This window comes from Marmota flaviventris, chromosome X, assembly GCF_047511675.1.
Source record: "Marmota flaviventris isolate mMarFla1 chromosome X, mMarFla1.hap1, whole genome shotgun sequence".
NCBI lineage: Eukaryota > Metazoa > Chordata > Mammalia > Rodentia > Sciuridae > Marmota > Marmota flaviventris.
The window spans coordinates 82,378,228-82,401,647 of NC_092518.1; the positions used below are offsets into that span (position 1 = coordinate 82,378,228).

Consider the following 23,420-nt stretch of genomic DNA (forward strand, 5'->3'; position numbering starts at 1 on the left):
CTAATATTTAGCATATTAATAGCTTATGAGAAAGCCCAGATAAATTCCCATTGGCTGTGAGCCATATTTGTCTACCTTAACATATAAACCCCTTCTTCCTGCCTCAGGTGCAGTTATACCCCTATTTTACTGCTACCATGACACACTTATGTCTGAAAGCACCTAATAAATTGCAATCCTTGTCCTGCTTGCCTCTTTGTTAGGTCTCATGGCAACTTACACCTTGGTAGCCAATTTTGTACATTGAGTTCTTCTGAAATAGGTGATAAATTATCATCTATTTAAACTCCTATTATGTATGTTTTCTTTAAAAGACGAAATTTTCATTTTAAAAAAGAATAAGACTCCCATTTCAACACAGGTAACTAAAGATAAGTTACAAAAAGTAGTCATTTTTTTACCTCAAAATGTGCATACATGTTAAGGCTGAATGCCATGGATAGGATGTTCTGAATTAGTCAACAGAATAGATATAACTGAAAATTTCAGTATATTTCTATGTGATCCAGAAAAAGACTTAATTTCCCTATCTAGTGACAATAGAGTAAAAAAGTCATTCATTCACTTATCTCACAATAGACATATGATATATGGACTCATAATTTGCCCTTACCATAAGGGTCCCAAAATATTCCTATGTGTCCCTAAAAATGAGAAAGTATACTTTTCTGTTTCTCATTATTTATCATCATTCTCAGTAATTAAACAATATTGGGTGTGCTTCATATTGGAAAATATTTAGTACGAGGGCATTTTAAAATATCTGTTGCTATCTTCTTTCATAAATTTGGATTATGGTGATAGTGAAATATAGTTTTGTAGATTCATTAGCTTTTTGGTTTAAGTATTGATAAAAGTAGGAAATTTCTGCCAGGCATGGTGGCACACACCTGTAATCCCAACAGCTAATAAGTCTGAGAAATGAGGATTGCAAGTTCAAAGCTAGCCTCCACAATTTAGGGAGGCCCTAAACAACTTAGCAAGACCCTGTTTCAAAAAAAGGGGAGGGGTATGGGGATGTGGCTCTGTGTTTAAGAGCCCTGGATTCAATCCCTGGTACAAAAAAAAAAAAAAATGAGGGAAGGTCAATTACAAAATGTACAATTATCACAATAATTTAACTTTTTTTTTGAAACAGGGATTGAACTCAGGGCCACTCAACCACTGAGCCACATCTCCAGCCCTATTTTGTATTTTATTTAGAGACAGAGTCTCACTGAATTCCTTAGAACCTCACCTTGCTGAGGCTGGCTTTGAACTTGTGATCCTCCTGTCTCAACCTCCCTAGCAGCTTGGATTACAGGTGTGCTCCACTGTGCCTGGTGGTATATTTAATTTTGATAAAGCTTCTTTTATCAAGAGGAATTATGCTTTTAATACTAAACAGTCTAACTTAAAAGTCTTTTTACTTAAATTCTTCCAGTATCACCATTGTGTAAAATTAATTCCAATCAGCTTCTCAAAGATAAGCCAGTGAATTGAATCAAATGAATTAGTCCTGTTTACCATTTTTTGAAAATGATGGCTCAAATGAGGAATTAAATCCTACAAAAGAAACTTGTAAATGCAAGTAACTTTGATTTTTTATTACATTTTCATCTAGGAGATAAAGCATGGCTTATCTCCCAGTCTTCTATTTTCCTGATTGTGATCGTATTTCCCTTGCCCTTGATAAGACATATTTGCAATGACCTCCAGCTTGTTAAATATTCAGCAGAAAGTTTATGGACTTTCCCATAACCTTGATTAAAAGCCTTTTGGGAAACTAAATGCTGAAATAAGAACTTTATTTGAAAAGAAGCTCGAGTGTTCCATGCTGATTTCTGTTTCACTAATAGTACTTATAATCAGCAGTTGGTGATATAAGATGAGACCAGAGGTAAAATATGGAAAAGCAACCTTTCTCTTCTTATTACTTAGTGTAGTAGCAGACTAAATGAGGTATTTACAACTTGATTTAGCAACCAGAAGAGATTTATTTGTAAACTCATGGGAGGAATGCATGAAGTACTTTATGGATTTATATTCCACAGAATAAATACCAAGTAAATACTCAACACATCCCTGCACACACATATAAACAGATATTTGGCATACATAAAAATAACTCATGAAACAATTCATAATGTATTTCAACAAAAGTAACTAGGAGCTTTGCAGATTTTATAATTGGGGATGTAGGTGAAAATAATTCACACTGATTTCAGTTCATATGTAAAACAGAAAATTTTTGAATATCTGAGAAGATTCATTATCTCAAGACAGATAGTAATCTATCTAAATGTCCCAGTATGTCTTTTTTTTTTTAATTTAGTGGTTAATGGACACAAAACCTTTGTTTTATTTATTCATTTTTATGTGGTGCTGAGAATTGAACCCAGTGCCTCACACATGCTAGGCAAATGCTCTACCACTGAGATACAACCCCAGCCCCTCAGTATGTCTTCTTAATTTTAAATTGGATAAAAATTGGTTTCTTGTATTTACTAGTGATTTATAGTTTATCATTTTATGCTATAACAAAGTAACTTTGTTCTGGAAGCTCTCCATTATTAGTATTTCTAGAATCATTATAGTAAGATTTCTTGGATTTACGTGTATTATTCACCTTCAAGTAGAATCTATGAAATCTAGTGCATTTAGTTTTATAACTTCCCATATTTTGAGCCTATTTTATTTTTATTATGTGTGTAAAATAAGATAGTAAAAATATTACTTCCCACTAAATCTCTCCCTTTGATAAATATTTAGGTTGTAAAATATAAGCTAGAATTTCAGAAGGAAATTTGGTTGCCAAATAACATTTACAAAAAAGAAGTGAATAACTTCTATTGTACTTAAAGTATATCTTAGCTATGATATTTATTTCCCTTTTTTTCTATTCTTTCCTTTAAAGAATAAGTTTTCTATCCAAGTATTTATTTCTCGCATTATTTATAAGTGATCTTAGATTAAATTTCTAATTAGTGTAAAAACTTGACACTTTTTTTTTCAGCAGTCCTAAGGATTGAACCCAGGGCCTCCTTGCACATTAAGCAAGTGCTTTACCACTGAGCTACACCCCAACCCTGACACTAATTTTCTATCAAATTACAAAATAAGCAGAAGATTCACATTTTACATATAACATGATTTAAGGCATTATAATATGTATTTTTAAGTCCTATGACATACCACCCAGAGGTCATCCTTATAAATTTTGTTGAGGTCAGACGTAAGCTATACTTTCCGAGGTAAAGTTATTTCATTATTCCATACTGAGTTGTTAGGAATAAATGGTAAAATAGCTATAAATATACAGTACACTTTTGAAAAAATAGAAGATATTTTATGAAATTCTTCACAGATTTTAAAACACCCTACCATAATATGAAGGCCATTATAATTTCTACAGAAAACTCCACAGTACCTTGGAACTTAAACATGGTGAATGGCCTAACTTGAACTAAAGTTTCAAGATATTTAAGTATATACATTAAAAAATGATCCATTAAAATAAATTAATGAAAATGAGAATAACAACTGTATTTTCTTTATATGGTAGGTGTTGTGTTTAAAATTCAATTAAGAATTAATAATATAATTGTCATATTAATACTCTAAAAAGAAAATTAAATTTTTAAGCATATTATATATTATATTTCATTTTTTTTCTTTTTGAGAGAGAGAGAGAGAGAGAGAGAGAGAATTTTAATCTTTATGTTTTAGTTTTTTCGGCGATCACAACATCTTTGTATGTGGTGCTGAGGATCGAACCCGGGCCACATGCATGCCAGGCGAGCGCACTACCACTTGAGCCACATCACCAGCCCATATATTATATTTCTAAAAAAATTAAATTCATTTAAAGTTATATTAAAGTGATTTCGCATTGAGGATATGCCAAATATGTAGTATAAGTCTTTAATATAATATTCCATGGGTTTATAAGAACTTTCTTTGTGTGTCATTCCAGAAATACCACAAGACAAACAATTTTATTGAAATATATATATATATATCCCTGTGTATATTTGTGTGGTATAACTAGAATCTTTAATTGTTCCCAATGAGATAATATCTGTGTTCACATAAGGGTATTCATTATGGTTTTTTACCTGTATTCAATAATTTTAACTAAAATACAATCATTAAACACTATTACTAGTTCTAAACTGAATGAAGCAAGTTTCTGCATAGTGTATTTAAAAAGAATATACTATGTAACTAACTTTGCCTTTAACCACATACATCCTTCCTCCCACCTCCAATGAAATCTAATGAAAAAATCATCTCTATTTAACAACCCACATGGAGATAAGGCTTATCATTGACCAATAGAAAGCATAAGCCCTCAACAGTTTTATAGGAAGAAAAAGCATATATATTACATCATAATATTTGACTAGATAGTATTTTTTCAACTAATCAAAAATTTCTGAATGATGATATATATGTGTCTATACTTTTAGAAAAGGTAAGAAATAATAAACATGGAAAACAGCAAATGCAACTGAATCAGTTGAGAATACAATGTTTATTACTCATCTTGTATTTGCCCAAGAAGCAATTATAAAATTTAAGGTTTTTAAGAAAAATTCTAAGGAACACAGAAGTGTATGACAAAAATATACAAAGAAAAGGCATAAAAAGCCTTAGGCATTTCTGATAAAATAGCATTCAGTGTTACAATGACACAATGCATGAGCCAATTCTATGTGGCAGATAATAAATATGGGATATTTATTTAATATTTTACCAACAAATTCACCCTCCATACTTGAAGGAACACCAATTAGAGAACTTACCATATTTTTAATTCATTAAATAGTTCCTGAAAGCTAATGATTAATTTTTGATCATTTAAGATACCCCTCAAAATATTAAAATAAAAAATTCTCATATTGTAACAAGTCTCTTGGTAATATCATTTACTTCTATTACTCTAAGTTTTAGAGAGTACTCTAGGAAATTTTTCTACTCTCCAAACTCATAAATGATTGATTTGGTACCAAGGAATCCTTGACACTGAATCAACCTGTAGAGTACATTAATAATCCTTTTTAGAAATATGTTTTATTAATGGTTGTGATCATTTAAGACATATCCTTTGTTTCTCTTTTATTTTTAAGTTAAACATATTTGTCTGCCAGAATTTCCCTTGAGGCTTAACCTGGATAATATAGTCTCCCAGTATTAAGCTGATGAGTTTTTTTAAGATATTCTAAACTTTTCACCATCATCTATAAGTTATATTTTTAATATTCGCCACCATTTTTATTGCTCAGAAAGAAGATTCTGATTCAATCATTTGGCATGAGCAACAAGCATTACAGATAGTTATTGTTCAACATTAACAAATTAATGTAATATACCAGAATAGAAAATTATAAAATTGTTATTTAAATGCAATATATTGTTATGTATGGAAAAACTGAACTGAAAAGCTGTACAGCTAGTCCACACTTGTTATTTTGCAAGTACATAACATAAAGAAAATAATATTTACTAACAGAATCTGGACTATATCTTCTTATTCTTAAAGCATGTTCTCTTTACTGAATATGCAGTAGTAAAGTAAGTAGATATTAATGAAATTATTCTATCCCTCAAAAGAAGGAAGAAATGACTTAAGAAGGATACTAGGATAAATTCCTGTATCCATCTAAGGACCATTTACTTTTCCAAATAATTGATTATTTTCCTTAAAAGCCACTTTTATATTTACTTTAAGATGTAGATTCAAGAAGAGGAAAAAGAATACAAATGAGGGATTATCATCTATTCTACAGTAATTTGTCAAAACTACAAATCATTTCTTCAAGAACTCTCATGCATGCCTAACACTACCTTCATTAGATAATTGCTCCTTATAAATCAGCACAGGCTGCAGTCTGATAGGGTGTTCAGCATTCCAGAGGTACAGCAGTTTCCTTACTAAATTCAAGATATGATATTTTAAAATTAATTTTTATTGATGGAAAATATATGTTTGTGCTCATGCACAAAATATTTTTAGGAAAAAATGGCAATTTGCCCGCGAGTTACTAGCAATAAATCACATTAATATTACAAAGAAATCGCTTGGTCTTGTATAATATGGTCATTATAAAGAGAATTACAGAAATATACTTAAAATTCACAGTGGAATGCTCTTATAATAGAACTAAAAATTGGTAGCCATGTCTGCACAATATTAAAGATGGTTTATTCCTATGAAAATCTCATAAAGTTATAAAAGTACCAAGTACTCTAATTATTCTTTGCTGTTATGAGTTATTTTGCTTCAACTTCAATATGTTTAATCCATACCATGAGAAGTAACGTTTATTTTCATGTATGTCCATGGAGTGTGAGGGTAATCCTGATTTACAAATTAGCCATAACATATTCCTTATAAAATATCAGTCTACCAACTCATAAAGAAAGGAGTCTGTAAATTTAAACATGAACATTTTACTTTGAATATATGATCATAATTGCTGGTGCTGTTATTGTTGTTAAACTCCCCTGTTAATTTCTGGAAAAAGTTCTGATTGCTAACTTGAGAATCCTAAAATAATTTGAACTAAACAAAATATTAAATAAATTTGGAAGTTTTACTTCAAATAAGCTACAGTGTTGAATAGAATTGGCCATCTTTGATTTCTGCCATGGAATAGAAAAAGCCATACACTGTAAGAGATGGAAAGACATCTGCCTACAATTTCCCCAAAGCATCTATATTCAGAAAACTTCATGCATACTAAAAGCACAACTTCCCTTCATTTTATGTCCATTAGACTTGAGGCACAGAGCCTAGTAAAACAAATTGGGAGGGGGATATTACAAAGAAAATGAATGATGATAATAAAACAAGATGCAGGAACAAATAATCAGTCAATAATTCTTTACTCTTTCAAACTAAACTAGGATATATTAGTAAGCAATGAGATAAAGAAAGAAATAAAACTCAGACATAATCAGCAGTTACCCAATTAAAGTTCCTATCATAGACTACATCCACATTGAATTGCTAAGCAAATATGCTTCCCAAAACTATTAGGACTTTAACAACAGGACATTTCTTTTTTATGACTCAATAGGACTACACAAAAAGCAGAATTTTCTGGATACTTGCAAAACTAGTCAAATAAAACAGTACAACACCCCACATTCAATGAACTACATCTCTGTCTCTTCATCTATTTTCTGTGATGCTCTTGGCTTCCTTTGTTCACTTTATCCATTATGAAAATTGTTTGAAGAAATCAGAATATCAACACTAGCAATGATCCAGAAGAATTCTTAATCAGCTTGTGTGCAATGGGAAACATAATCTCCTCACATGCATAGAAGATATGTGTTGTCTTTATTTGACAATGCAACTAGTTCTCTACCTTGTTAATGCCCTATCAGTCCTATTTGTTGTTCTCCTGATTAGCTTCTTAGAAATGAATAGTTTGTGTATAGTTGCACATCAAAACCAAAAATAGCCTTTATCTTTACCTAGATTAGATGGGTCATGTATTATTGTGATGTATTGCTTTTCAAATAATGATTGTCAGATAGAGTAACTTGGGTGCTTTTGTATTTTTGTATGCATATGTGTGATGTACATGTGTAGGGACAGTAGAGACAGAAAGGAAAGGAATTCTGTTTATTGAAAATATGAAACAAGTAATCACTAAAATTTCAAAGCTTTTTTAAAATGTTTTTTATACCTTGGTATGAAGCATATAGTACACACAGGCATGTGTAATATTAACTCAAGTATGGGTAAAATTTAATAAATCTTAAAATAAAAATAATATTGTTTGAGGCTTTTTGATAGATCATTATTAGTTATTTAATTCCTTAATTGATCATGGCCAACTGGTTTATTTTCATCAGTTAATGAAAACATTTGTTAAGACTTAGGTCCCAAAGTGTGATTCCCAACCAGGAACAGGGATATCAAATGGGGGCTTAATAGAAATGCATAATCTCCAAAAACTAAATTTAAAAAAGAAAAAAAAGTATAATCTCAAGTCCTCAAAACAACTGTGGAGTTTCATGTTTTTCAATATATCCAGGTGGTTTGTATAGACACAAATCTGAAAAGACCTAAGAATATTAATTAGCACAAGAAAAAATATTTTAAATGCTGTAAACATAGGTCTATATTCAGAAAATATACTCTTACATGAAAATTTATTCCTTTAGTACAAGAATGCTTTGAGGCAGCTGCTACTAATATCTCCATTTTAAGGATAAGGAAAACTGAGGCACAGGGAATTTAAATGTCGTACTACATGCTAAACCACTTGTAAATGGGGCAGAGCTGAGACTCTAATCTAGGCAATCTTACTCTACTTCATTGGAATGCTTTTCTTCAAAATTAATTATTTAATTATGTATATTATAACAGAAACTGGGCTCTCCTTTATAAATGAAAATGAAAAGAAATAGGGGAGTGTGAAGCATATTTACATCTTACATAACTTAATGTTTTTTTTAATTTTATGTAACTTAAAATTTTCTAATTTCAGAAAAAAAGGTTTTTCTGGGAGTGGACAAACAAATAAATTCAAGGTCTTTAAAAAAACAAGGTCTCTGCCACATTTCTTTTTCCTTTTGTAAAAATAATATTGCTAAAGCAGCTCTGAGAATTCAGTTTAATGTATATGATTAATTTCACCTATGCAATGGTCTTTCATTCTGTACCCTGAAAGGAGTCTGCTTTTACCCTATCTTGAGTAATAGTGTACAGACAGATTCACTACAAACTGTTGGGCATTATGGGATCTTTCTAGATGAAAGGGTTTTTTTTTTTGTTGTTTTTTTTTTTCCCCTACAGTTCATATCCTTTAAAACCTGAGGGGATATTTCAAAGAGTTACATGGGTATTGAATTGGGCTCAGTGTATTTAAGATCTTTCCCCATGATATTTGGATTTTAGATATTATATTTTAGAAACTAAGCTGTTCTGCAAAAATGTAATGGCTAGTTCTTTCAGAAGATAAGACTTAAGAGTTCAATACGATGGCACTTTAATTCAAATTTCAATATTTGGTCTTAATTCTGGTTGAATCCTGAAACTCCAATTTTCTACTTGAATAAAAGCAGATATTTTTGTGACATTTTCCAATATTTCCTGTTTTCCTGTCCAATTCAAATCTCCATTAACTCTGAGAGGGAGGGGAAACACTAGAAAACATTAGCAATCCAGAAATGTTTACAATAGTTCTAACTGCTAAAAGTAGCAGTTACAGAAAATTTTCTGTGGGAAAGAAAAACAATTAAACACAAACAGCTGAATGAAAAGCATGATGATCCATCCAAAGAATGAGAAGGTTTTAGGTGCATTCATAATTCAAATATATCTCTAATGAGTATGGTATCTTTTAAACTACAGTATAAATTAGGCAAAGAATTCATAAAGTTCTTGTTATTGTTTTAAAAAATAAATAAATTTTCTTCCTATATTCTTTAAAAGAATTTAGACAGCATTTATGTGCCTTTGTAAAATTGATAACTCCCTCAAATCAATGCCAAGAAACACTTATGCATTTTAGGTACACACACTTTCCAAATAGATAGGCATGGTATAGTTAAATAGAACTATCAATTAGGAAAGAATTATACAGTTCAGTTTTAGATTATGTTACATGCATAAATCTACGAGAATCACAGTCTAATCCCAACCCTAAGAAACTACATAATTAAAACAATAATTATAGTCATTCAGTGAGCCTTGCAATGCACTACTGATGAGCCTCAGAGTAGGAGGAGAATCTTCTAAAGACAATTAAAACTCACTATTTTTCATTTGCTTAGAAAATTTTGTTCTGTAAGCAGTGTTATTTTCAAGATAGTCAAGTATTTTTCTCAAAATATTTATATTTTGGCATGAGATTCCCAATTTAGAGCATCAGCTTCTGTGAAATCATCAATTAATATAAAAAAACTAATAGAGTTTATATGTAAGACAAACTTTTTCTTATTATAGTTTGCATAAAGTGCAGTTCATTTTTAACTCCCGTATTTATAGTGCTTTCATCTCCAGTACTAATCATTGTCCATAAAAGACTATTATGATAATGTTTACTCCAGACGTTTTGAGTATATGACAAATTATTAGCTCAGTCAGATTGAATCTATCAAAATTAATACCCTGTTAACTATAACTTCATGATTCTGCTAGACAATAGAAATAGCACAGAACCAAAGACGTAAGATTTTCAGGAGAGAAAAGATTGACTTCACAGCAGATTGGATAAGGGATATATTTATGTATTGATTCTGAATTTATCCTATTTAGGATTTTCTTTATATACTTTTCACCATATTCAGGGAAAATTTACTACTAAAATTCATTTCTAATTTCAAGTTGCTCTAATGTAGTACATACATCTATTTAAATATGTTGAAATATCAAGGAAGAACAGTAAACATTCTTTACAATGTGATCATTATCATTAGGCATGGATACAGTTCTTCCTCTAAAATATTCATTGTTTAGCTCTCAAAGTAATTTTAGAAATCAGTAGTTCATAATGCTCAAATTGCCCTTTTAGTTGTAGAATATTCTACAGGGGAAATTTTGTTTCAGTAAATGGACTTTTCACATATACAAGATGTTTTCCATATGGATCTAAGATTCCCCTTGGGCCATGATAACTATTTAAATTATATTCTAATTTACTGCCAATGAGTTGCTTCATTTAAATTGCAAAAGGTAGCTGCTTACAAACATTGGTGACTCTTCTCTTTTAGAACATGATAAACATCAAATCTTGGTTTAGAATATTAAATTGTAGCTTGAAAATGCTAAAACTCAGTTATCTCATTTGCATTATGAGGTTGTGAGACTAAATGAACTCCAACGTCCCTCAGAACTCTAAAATTCAAAGGCAATACAAAAGGCCACATCTTAAGAATAAATTAACAAGGACTCCATTTGGGGTTTCAATATTATAACCCTAGAAGGTGTATTGGAGATCAGTATGATGCCTTAGTTTTATAGCTAAGGAAAGGAGACACAGTGAGGTTAATTGTTCTATCCAAGGTCACAGAGCTAGTTAAATGAAGTATGTGGATTAGAACCTTGTACTATATAAATGGATGGCCTAACATAGATTGTGTGCTATGCTCTGTACTGAAAAGATTTCATGAATAGTGATTTCAAAATAAATTACTATGATAAAAATTTTTAGTCAGCATTCATATTTTAAAACTATTATTTAATTAGATAGCAAAAAATAATATTTTAAATCACTAGTATTGTCACGGCTTTTGAGATATATACAAATAACAAAAGAAGAATTTTCCAGGACAAAAAAATAATTTCTATGGCTAATTTCATATATATTATTTTGAAGATTTTTTTCACATATCCTGCAATTTTTTCCAAAATAAAATTTATAAAAATAAGGTGTCAGATGAAGATAATGTACTTAGTTGAAACAACTGAGATTACTCATTAAAACAGGAAAAAATCGGTTCATTAAACACTGTCACTTCTAGTATCTATTAGTCATTTTCAACATTCAATAAAGATGTAAATTAACAAACTGCAGAAATCATGGTAAGACAAATTGTCCATAATTGTTCGTTATTTAATGAATTATTTGACATATTCACTAGATGTTGAGTGTTGTCAACAAGCAATTATGAGAGTTGCAAGTTATTGTAGAACTTAGTAGGTTCATGGAGATTATACATACATCATTGAATACTCCTTATTCATTAAAATGTATAAATTATGTTTAAGAAATTGGTGTGTGACTAACAGCACTAAATATTCTAAGACACCCAAAACTTGCATCTTGATTTACTGATTATACTGACTTTCCAAGAATTATAAAAAAGGAACAAATGGAAAATGTTCTTGTCTTATGAGAAAAAAAAGTGAGTGGTAAGGAAAAAGAGGAAAGACAGAAGAAGGTCATAAAATGAATTGCCTTGTGGCTCATAAATATTAGAAACATAAATGTCAAATGAACATTATTATATGGTGTAGGTAGCCTAATAAAAATTTAGAAGCAGAGGAAGGCTTATTGTGAAGAAAAGGCCACCTATTTTCTATCACTGAAAGCAGTTATTGAAGCTTACTGACATTCCAGACCTTATGGCATTGGTTTTCAATTGGCAGCTTGTGCCAACCTCCTAGTGCTTGTCATTTTCAAATAGAAAAGACAAGATAAGAGATTGCTTTACTTAGAGAGGCCTGCTTTTGAGTGATAAACCTCTATCTAATCCATATTAGATTTAAGATACTAAAGATAACACTCATCTTAGTCTGTCACATAAATGGAATGCTGAAAATGTGTTCAAGTTTCCAACTTTAAAGATATACTTCTCTTCTTGATCCATGACCTCTGCACTTTTTTTTAAACATTATCTCTAGTGCAAATCCTTCATTGCATTCAAAAAATCTAGACACTACAAATTAGGAGATATTTTTCAAGTGGTCTATATTGTTATTGTATTTCTTATAAGGGGAGTTAGATATGATAGAATTGTTTCATACATTTTTCATTTTGATATATTTTTAAACTTTAATAAGCTTTGTTATAAAAAGACTGACTTTTCTAAAGTATGCCACTTAAGCGGTAAAATTAATATACATCACAGAACACCTGCCACTTGATCACTGTTTACATCTGCCTAAGCACATTTATTATACAAACCTATTAATATCAAGTGTATCTTACATTCTCAAGCAATGACAGATGGCTAAACTCTTCATTCTTTTAACCTATTTATATGGAGATACTTTTCTAATATTATTACTTATATAATTACAGGTCTAAAATAAACTAATAGTCATAAAAATATTAATGATTGTAATGAATTTTACTCTAAAACAGGAAGAAAAGTGACTTTGATATTATTACATTAAAATGAGATGAGAAGGAATTTTTATTATTTCATTATCAACATAAAACTGTATATTATTTTCTGTTTGCAAGGAAAGGAAATTTAGCAGGCATTTGTCCTACATCTCCACCACCCAGGGACATTACATTTGGCCCCTTTCTTCAAATAACTGTTATCATTGATAATGATAATATCATTCCTTAGACATAATGGCATATTGATTTTTCAGGATACATTATTTCATGTTTGTTGTGATTATTTAAATTATTTTACTTTTATCTCCATGAACTGACATTATGGTGCAGTCTCTAAGAATAAATACAGTTTGTTTTGGTTTGGGTATAAAGTGTTCCCAAAAGACTCATTCACTGAAGGCTTGGTTCACAATGCAATAATGTTCAGAGGTGAGAAGTTTGAGAAGTCATAGGATCATAAGGGCTTGATCTCATCAGTGGTATAATCCACTGATAGCTGAATGGATTGCTAGGGAAGAGGTGGAAACTGCAGGCATTTGATCCATGGATGGAGGAAGTGGAAGAGGTCACTGGTGGCATGCTCTTGTCCCTGAAACCTTCCCCTGTCTCCTCTACTTCCTGGCTGCCAGGAGCTGACAGCATTCCTCTGTTGCTCCCTTCTGCCATGATGTTTTGCCTTATCTCAGGCCCAAAGCATTGGAGCCAACTGACCATGAACCAAATCCTCTGAAGTCATGAGCCAAAATAATTCTTTCCTTTTCTAATTTTTTCCTCAGGTGTTTGTCACAGCAATAAAAATCTGACTATTGCACAATTTTAAGAAAGAATCTTTCATATACAGATTTTCCTTGACTTATGATGAGAGTTCATCCTTATTAATTCACCTTACATTGAAAATAATGTAAGTAAATATATATATATATATATATATATATATATATATATATATATATATATATATATAAAATATACCTAACCTAATGAATATAGTTTAGAAACACACTATACTATAGAGCCTGAATAGTTCACTCTTGTGATGTTGTGAGTGACTGGGAGCTGTGAATTATGGCTACTGCACAGTATGGTGAGAGTATTATACAGCATATCTCTAACCTGGAAAAAGATCAAAATTTAAAGTGTGGTTTATCTGAATATATATTGCTTTCTCAGTATTGTACAGTGTAAAACTCAAATGTTTAGCCATCTAATTTGGTATCATCTGTATATAGCCAGAAGAGATAGAATTGGCCTGACAGGATAATTAGCCTTTAAAAAGAACAAAACTTCTTTTTAGGTTGAATATATTTCATATTTCATGTAACAATATTAACAAATGATGACATTCTTTTGTGGTTTAATTGTAATATGCTAATTGATATGTGGCGTCCCTCAGCAATGCCTTTTAAATACATATTAGGTGGCTTATGGAGAGAATGTCCTCTGTATGTAATCACAAACAAAAAGCACCTAACACACACACACACACACGCCACACATAATACTTGTTAACCTGTGAATTCAGAAAAATTTTAGAATTTTTCTCTGGAAAGTGTTACTATTTCCTTAAATATGTAAATAAATATTAATTTTATTCTAACTAATTGAATAATATTTTATGCTTGAATTTTTAGTTGAATGACTAGCACAATCCTTCTGGATCACTGCTTTTCCTATGGTACTAATATTACAAAATTTGTCTGGAAAAATATTTGGATTCATTTTATTAGGTGATCCTTTTAAAATTTTAGTTTTTTTTATTTTTTTGGCTTTTTTAATTTTGTCAATTATCTACTTTAAAAATTAGAAGTTCAACTAATGAAACATTCAACTAAAAAGTACCCTAGTGTTATTCATGTCAACAGTCTTAACAGAACACAATAAATTTAGCATTTCTCTGAATAGTACTCTAGTCGATCAAATTGGTCTCACACTTTTTATACCAATTAATTAGATTATGGTACAGGATCAATCAAAGTGTGTTGTCAGGAAAAGATTAATTACTTCCTTTTTGTGAATTAATTAGTAGTGTATTAGAGTGCTAAGCAAACCAAAGCTAGTGAAATAAAAATGAATGTTAAACAGATATGCTAACCTGAGAAATACTTTAGCAGATTTATCAATTTTAAGTAAATGACAAAGTATATTCCTCTTTATTTTAAATATAGAACTTCTTTAGCTTTAAATGTTCTTGGGACTTTTGTTTTTACCACAAAAATGAGTATGTTATAATAAAGAAAGAAAAAACATTAACAAATAATTTTAAAATTTGATGAAAAATTTCATGCATTTTGTTTCTTTAGGCTCAAATACAAGACTGTGACATAACTATAACATTCTCAGATAGAGGGACTTCCTGTGTGAAATTACTATATCCAATGAAAAGGGTTTTTTAAATTTGTTTTTCTTAGTTGTTGACAGATCTTTATTTATTAATATGTGGTTCTGAGAATCGAACCAGTGCCTCACACATGCCAGGTAAGTGTGCTACTTCTGAGCTACAGTCCCAACCCAATGAAGAGGTTAGTAAAAATGAAGGTGACATAACTTTCAGTTGAAGAAAATTGAAACACTGATTAATCAAAGTCCCTTTCCCACTCACTTTTAGAGAATTTTTTCAGAAATGAAATGATTTGTCGCTGGTAAACTGAAGACAGATTTGAGGCTCTTCAGAAACTTCCCATTTATATCATCATTTCACTTCCTAAGAAGTATGGATATTATTTATGATCAGTCAAATTACAACATGGCAGTAGCTCAGTAGAAATCAGTACTTACCCTTTTCTCTCCAATTTATCCATAGTGAAAGAGTAGTAATATATTCTTAATTTAAGGGGAAAAAATCACAAACACTGGCTTCATATGCATGAGGTATTCATAAATCTCTGATGTTTAATGTGGTAGACATTTGCAAATACTTCTATGAGTCTCAGAACTAATTCTGAATTGTAATTCCAGAACAAAGTTTTACAAAATAAAGTTGGAAAACACTTTAAAATCTTCTCTTCTCAAATTATATTTTAACATAGACATGAACATAGAGCCATATATAGTTTATTATATTTAGAATAGTCTACTAAGGATTACAGGGTCCTCACAACTCTAGATTAATACTATACTGAACATCTAAAATTTCCAAAATATAGTTATGCCCTATTCTTTATGAGAACTATACACTGTGTTTCCATGAATATGTCTCCAGAAAGTCTTTGAAATCCAGATACTACTTGTTACAGTATGCACAATAAACCTAAAACAACCACTAATGTTATTTTGGGGGTAGGTTTCTGTTTGGTTTTATTTTTACCAAATTAGCTAACTTCAAAGACTATGGTCCATTTTAAATGGTATACATAATTTGTTGGGGCTACTGTAGGAGGAATTTCCTGGAATATGAGACTGCTATCCTAAGAAGACAAAATTGCATAGAATATCACAAAGTAAGGAAATTGCAGTTGTGAAATTTAAAAATTCACAAAGCCTTCAAATGGAGTGATATGTTTTTATTAAGTTTGTCTCCTGAAAAATTAAAAATTGCATTGAGCTTTCTTATTTCTCATTTATCTAAAAAGGACATTTAGTATTCTGAGCAAAAGACTTTACAGAATGCATTGTGATAATTTCTTCATCTCATCTGCAATTCTTATCAAGCAGGGAACTATATTTTTAACATAGTATTAATAAATCCCTCTAGCAAAAATTTTTTGGGAAAATCTTATTCATGAAAGTTCTATTTCGATCTGTTTTTGTGAACCTAAAAGGGATTTCAGAATTATATTCTATTTTGGGAAATTCATTAGTTGGAAAGAAAGCAGATTGAGGATGTAATGAATTTCAAAATATGAGATGGGAACTGCATAAATTAATTCCATTGCTTTAGGACAACATTTACTTCCTCTAACAGTTTACATTTTTATTTGTGGTGCTATTGAGTAACACTGCACAGTTTACTGACATCTGCTCTATGTCACAAAGCTCATTATTGTGTACTATTTCAGAGCTTTAGACTTTCTTTTGGAAGATTCATGAGTATTAGCCTAAAGAAGTTACTTTGGTGAATTCTGCATCAGTTATTTTCTTTCTTTTTAATCAAAACATAATACATACATACATACATACATACATACATACATACCACATATACTATGTTACAAATCTCACTAGCATGCTATATTAAAAAACATAATTTCACTTCAAGGTAAATATTGTGCCTCTTGTGCTTAAAATACTATTATGCCTCTGTGCTTAAAATGCTAGAATTCTTCTCATCCAAAAAATGGAACACCTAACCAAACATTATCATGAAACATGATTTATAGGGAGGTTTCAGGTTTGGTAGGAAAGTAGGTTGTTAATATCATTCATGGTAAAAGTAACCTTTTAACATTGACTTAATATTGTTAACCTTTTGCAGAAACAAATTCAGTTTTAAATATTTCTATACTTCGTATAAACTTATTAAAATAACTGTTAAAATGTAGTATTTGTCTTACTGATGTTATAGCTTATGGCCAGTTCCATTTAAAAAATAGAGCTTATTTATCATAGTTCTTTATTAACTTGTAATTTACAGTTGCTTCATCCTCTGGAGTAAATATCAATAAAAGAACTCACACTCAAAATAATTGTGTCAATATGATTAGAGCAGAGAAATATTTAGTCACTAGAAGAAACAAGCCTCAAAAAAATAAAAATAAAAAACCCTGTATATATGTCAGCTAATACATTGTTGATGATACTTACATAATTAATTAAAAATAAAATCAATTCCTGTAAAGAATACTGAATTTAAATAATTTAAACAACTTTTAATACTAGATATAATTTGGTTCAACAAAGGTATTTTGAATTTCACATGTCTTATAATTTTAATGTATACTTATTTTCATATTACTATCAAATATATTCTAATTTGGTCTCATTTAATTTTAAAATTTATTTCAGGGTTAGAACCATGGATGTTTACTCTGAGTTATTCTTTAAATGTTGCTGTGCAATTCTATATCAAAGTGTCTTTGTAACATAGGTTATATGAAAAGGAATTAATTATTTCTAGTTTACAAAAATAATTATTCTCTCTATTCTTATCCATTAACATGGTCTGATAGGTGACAGGAGTAAAACATCAGGAATGAAGGGTCAGCATGGATCAGCAGAGAAACTTGTTTGAACTTGTTTGGACTTGTTTGGACTTTGCAGTAACTCAGTGACTTTTTAGTGCTGGTCACAAGATGACCAGAGAGTGTGTCTATGTTAGATAAGTGGATGATGTAACCTTTTTGAGTGTGGATGATGTAACCTTCTAAGTTGTGGTCATAGGATAATAAAGTAGTCAGGCAGTATGCTTATGTTAGATAAGTTAGGTATGAACAACTTGTAAAGTATATAAGCGCGGGGGAAACTCCATGTAATTGCTCACAACTAACTCTCGTCGCCTGAGAGTAAGATCGTGCAGTTGTGTGCCAGCCACCTCGTGTATTGCTTTGTGTGGTGTGCGAATAAACCAGCATTTCAAAAGGCAATCGAGTTCGTGCTTGGTGTTCGCGTACGTCGTGGTCCGGGGTCCAGTGCAGATATCCGGAAGGGAACTCCTGGTAACCAGACAAGGCTGGGAAGCTGCTCGTGACAATAGGTCAGTAATTAAAATGGTAATTTATGAAGGGGAGAAATCAAGGACACCTATGCTTAATGCATATTTGTTACTTATAACCATGTTCTTATTAGAGATTGGCTTTGAGTTATTATAGTAGTAAATTATATAATCACAGCTCTGTATTTCTAAAAAAAGTTATTATGCTGTATTGTACAATGTAAATGAGGTAAACTGATGATGCATGTTACAGTCAATTTGTAATCCTTGAAATTAATGTTGATTGCCAGGCGCAGTGGCGTGCGCCTGTAATCCCAGTGGCTCAGGAGGCTGAGACAGGAGGATTGAGAGTTCAAAGCCAGTCTCAGCAAAAGAAGGAGCTAAGCAACTCAGTGGGACCCAATCTCTAAATAAAATAAAAATAGGGCTGGGGATGTGGCTCAGTGGCTGAGTTCCCCTGAATTCGATCCCCAGTACTCCCCAAAAAGAAAATTAATACTAATCATTTATTCTAAGTATAAAATTTAAAATGGAGATAGTAGTAGATGTTTAGAACTTTTTTGTCTGGGTTTCTCGAATTTTTCTAGTACTTTTATATTGTAAACACCTTTAGTATCCCACATATACACTTGCAAAGAAAAAAAAAGTCGATGCTAATTTATCATTCATTCTGTATGTTTAGTTTTAGGTTATACCTTGATGTTTAATCAATTTATTTCTCTTACAACGATAAGGAAGCCATTTTGTTCTAAAATCTGCATGTTTTATTTAAATTTATATAATCCATAATGCTTAATATAACCTTTTAATATTTTTAAATTATATTTCTTATTTGATATGATTATCTGGTTACTTGGTCCATTTCTTCATATTCTTCGTGATTTTATACCTGCCATTCTTCTCTATCACATATATGGTATGCTCTTTATTCTATACCAATTTTTTTATACTTTTATTTCATTTATATATTTTTATGTGGTGCTAAGGATCAACCCCAGTACCTCACACATGCAATAGGAGCACTCTACCACTGAGCCACAACCCCAGCCCTCCATACTCAATTTTATGTGCATAATTAATATCTGGGACAGATTATAATTTTTTGGAATTTTAATAATCTTCAAAGACATGTATACTTTATCAATTTTTATTTCTTCAAATTATAAGGCAGAAGAATGCACATTATATGTTTATGATAATTAATACAATGAAATTTTTAATGTCAAATTCATGATCCTTTTTAAGAATTCAAGATCTTTGGAATTTGTAAAACTTAGCTTTTGTACCTTTTGTCTGGAGACCAAATCTGAACAGTATGTGATTGTAGTCCATTTTTTAAATAAGTGAATGAAAGAAAATAAAATGTTTGATTATATATGTGTATACATAAATGGAAAATCCCACCTATGTCCAAATAAAGTATTATGCATTTCATGATAAATTTCATTTAGAATAGCTATGTTAACACTTTTTGAATAGTATCACTTCCTGCCTTTAAGTTATCTACCTAATTTTTTATGTTTACTTTTAAGAATGTTATTATTCATAGTAACATAATAAACTGTTCTATACTATTACAGCCATGACAGTTTGACTTGTTTCTTTATTGGTTCTTTTTAGTTACACATGAAAGTAGAATGCATTTTGACATAATTATACAAGCATAGAATGTATCCTTGCTTTACACAGGATCCATTCTTATTGATATACAAGATGATGAGATTCACTATGGTGTACTAATATATGTACACAGTAAAATTATGTCAGATTCATTGCACTGTCTTTCCTTTTTTTATCTCCCCTCCCTTTCAAATACAGTAAACCCTTTCATATTGAGAGACTGGCAAAGTGATTACTTACTAGATTCAGGATCAGAGTTGCCATCTCCTTCAGTACGGTTGTTGGGTGCAGCATGATCAAAGTACTCCTCCTGAGGATAGCCAAGGGGCAGAGCATGGGATGTGCTGGGAAGGCTGCCTGCATCATGATCTCCCAGTCCACCATCACTGCTGCTTTCCTGAGAGCCTTCTGGTAGGTGAAATGTGACACGTCGCTGGGACTGAAAAATAGAAAGAAAATTATAGGGTTTCAGCAATGATCCAAATAATTGCTTAATGCACCCAATTTAGAAAATGTATTATTCAGCTATCTAGTGTAGCCATATTAACATTATCCTGGGTTACAAACAATTTCAGGCTTTTGTGAAGAGGCAGATCTGTGTTCAAACCTGCTTTACCAGGCAGCAGAGTTGCTTCTATTGTGTATCTACCCAGGGCATATCCAAATTCAGAATGTCAACTTGTTGTGCCCAAATACCTATAAAACCTGACACTATCAGGTTTTATAGGTATTTGGGCACATAGGAAATCCTGATCATCATTGAAATGTACATTTATTTTGCTATCACTTGGCAATAATTAATTTTTTAAGATAATAAACATAAATAAATATTAAAAATATTGCTTTATCTGTAAGATTATGGTAAACCAAAACAGTAAATCAAATTTACTTAAATCAAATTTACTTAATCCTGCAGGCTTAAAAATTAAAAGTACAAATCATATTTTAGAATAATCTTAGGGAAGATATTTGATTAGAATTCATTTAAATTGATTTTACTCTTAAAAAACACAAATAATAGTCACATGGTATGGATAACAATTTTAACAGTTGATGGGAACTATAAAAACAAGCTATATATATGTGTGTGGGTGTGTGTGCGCGCGTGCATATATAAATATATATATATATGCACACACATATATATGATGGTAATAATAGCAGAATATAAAATATAAAGTTAAAGCATTTATTTCAAAAATAAGAGGATTATGATACCTAAGAAAGGTGATACCGGCACCAGATGAAGCAGCATTTGCATTTCAATATTGCTACACACAGTAGTCTCTGAAGACAATCTTCCTAATGAACCTTACCTCTTGCTATTCAGACCAGTATATAGTTTCCACCCATTGAATCTAGACAGGCCTGTGTAATCAAACCTTACAGTTTTTGCCTTCCTTTCTTTGGACTACTCACTATGGGGAAGACAAGTTACATTGAAAGATGTCTGTCTACTGGGAGACAGCCATACTCTGAGGAATCTCAACCAGCCATGTAGAATGAGTATATAAGAAGAAATTACACTGCCCAGAGAGGCCCAGCTGTTCTAGCCACACCAGCACAGGTGTCACATGTGTATTTGAAGAATTTGTTTTAGACTTCCTGCTGATAACCTCATTGGAGCCACCTTTAAAATTTGGACCAACTTATTCAAGGTACCAGTCATTCTGGAGCAAAGATAGTCATTTCTGGTATTCATTGCCCATATTCCTAACCTAAAAAAAATTGAGACACTTATTTGTTTCTATGTTCCCCCCAAAATAGGCATGATTTGTGATGTAGCAGATAAACCAAAACACTAAACTATTAGAAGCATGAAATATATCAATTAGAAACAATTATTTATATACATCAAAAGTCACATGAATTTAGGTACTAGACATTCATATGTCAGAATGAAAATGCTTTCAAACATTCAGGTTAGACATTGAGAGATTCTTTCCAATGGACATATGAAAATATTTGTTTTCATTTTTCAGTATAATAATATATAATAAACTTTATGGATATATATAATATTTAAGGAGCAAATTTGAGTGTGCCTTTATTCATAGTCATTATCTATATGTTAAATTTTCAAAAAATATGAAGAAATTACTAATATATATGTAATATATAATATATGGAATATGTTTACAATCATAGAATCATTCTTTCTAATGAGAGTCTGCTTATTTTATATTTGTAAAAATATAAATTTATACTGATGTTTATTCAAATATCATAATAATTTTGTAAGGAGTGGATGGTGATGTTGAGGTAATACTTAGAAGAATTAGTCATGCAGAAAATCATCTGAATAATAGAAAATCCTGTTGAAACAGTTATACTAAGAAATTCAGAAGGCAGTTTTTTTTGGTTTTGAATTGTTTTATTATGTTTTTGTTGTATGTGTTATATCACAAGGAAGCCATGGAGAGTGACACTGAATGTGTTATGTGGTTAAACTACAGTGAACCTTCTAGGATTTAAAACATTGCTCAGGCCAGGCGCAGTAGTGCACACCTATAATCCCAGTGGCTCAGGAAGCTGAAACAGGAGGATTGAGAGTTCAAAGCCAGCCTCAGGAAAAGCAAGGTTCTAAGCAACTCAGTGAGACCCTGTTTATAATAAAATACAAAATAGGGCTGGGGTGGGGATGTGACTCAGTGGTTGAGTGCCCCTGAGTTCAATTCCTAGTACAAAACAAACAAATAAACAAAATCAAAACAAAAAACATTGCTTAGGAAAATTATAGGGCTGAAATCACTTTCTGTGCTTTTGGTTGCTCAATATCCTTCTTTCTATTAATCTTTGTATATGAAAACAGATGTTGAAAAGAGGAAAATAAAAGTTTTATGTATTTTATAATCATGTTTATAATAAAGCCATAATATGAATGGCACACTGATTTTTGATGTTTACATCTATCAGTCAGGTAACCATTGAGTCATGTTAGAGAGCTTTGAGATACATGAATTCCTTTGCCTGTCAGTTACCCTACTGATTATTAGTACTAAAGATATTTAGTAGCATGGGCAACAAAATAAGAACCCATGCTGTATTCTTTCAAAGCAACAGTTTCATACAAGTTTAGAAAAAGCTTAGCTTCTTACAGTGTAAAGTTTAAAAGCACTAAACAAGCTCTTGGGACCATAGTTTGCAGACCCCTAATCAACAAGGCAAATTTTGTCAATCCAGCACAGCTAGTTTTGATTGTTCTCTCTCCATAAGCCAGAAACTTATTTAGATTTAGGCTGTCATTTAATTCCTCAAATTATTTGATTGTTAACATGTTTTCAGCTACCTCAAGATTTATATATAAAATTTTAAAAAATTAAGAACCAGGAAAATAGCAACTGTTAAAAATGCCTGAAAAAATTATTGTTTAGAAATGAATCTACAATTATCTATTGTATGTAAAGTCAAAAATA

The 23,420-nt window shown here is 31.0% G+C and overlaps 1 protein-coding gene across 8 annotated transcripts in view; it reads right to left on the reverse strand.

Moving 5' to 3' along the window:
- The window catches only part of Pcdh11x (protocadherin 11 X-linked), a 650,410-nt gene that overhangs the window by 186,598 nt on the left and 440,392 nt on the right, over nt 1–23,420 (reverse strand). For all 8 annotated transcript variants that reach the window (XM_071606439.1, XM_071606438.1, XM_071606436.1 and 5 more), the window contains one exon: nt 20,245–20,443. In XM_071606439.1, coding sequence (XP_071462540.1) covers nt 20,245–20,443 — 199 coding nt within the window. The remainder of the gene's footprint in view (nt 1–20,244; nt 20,444–23,420) is intronic.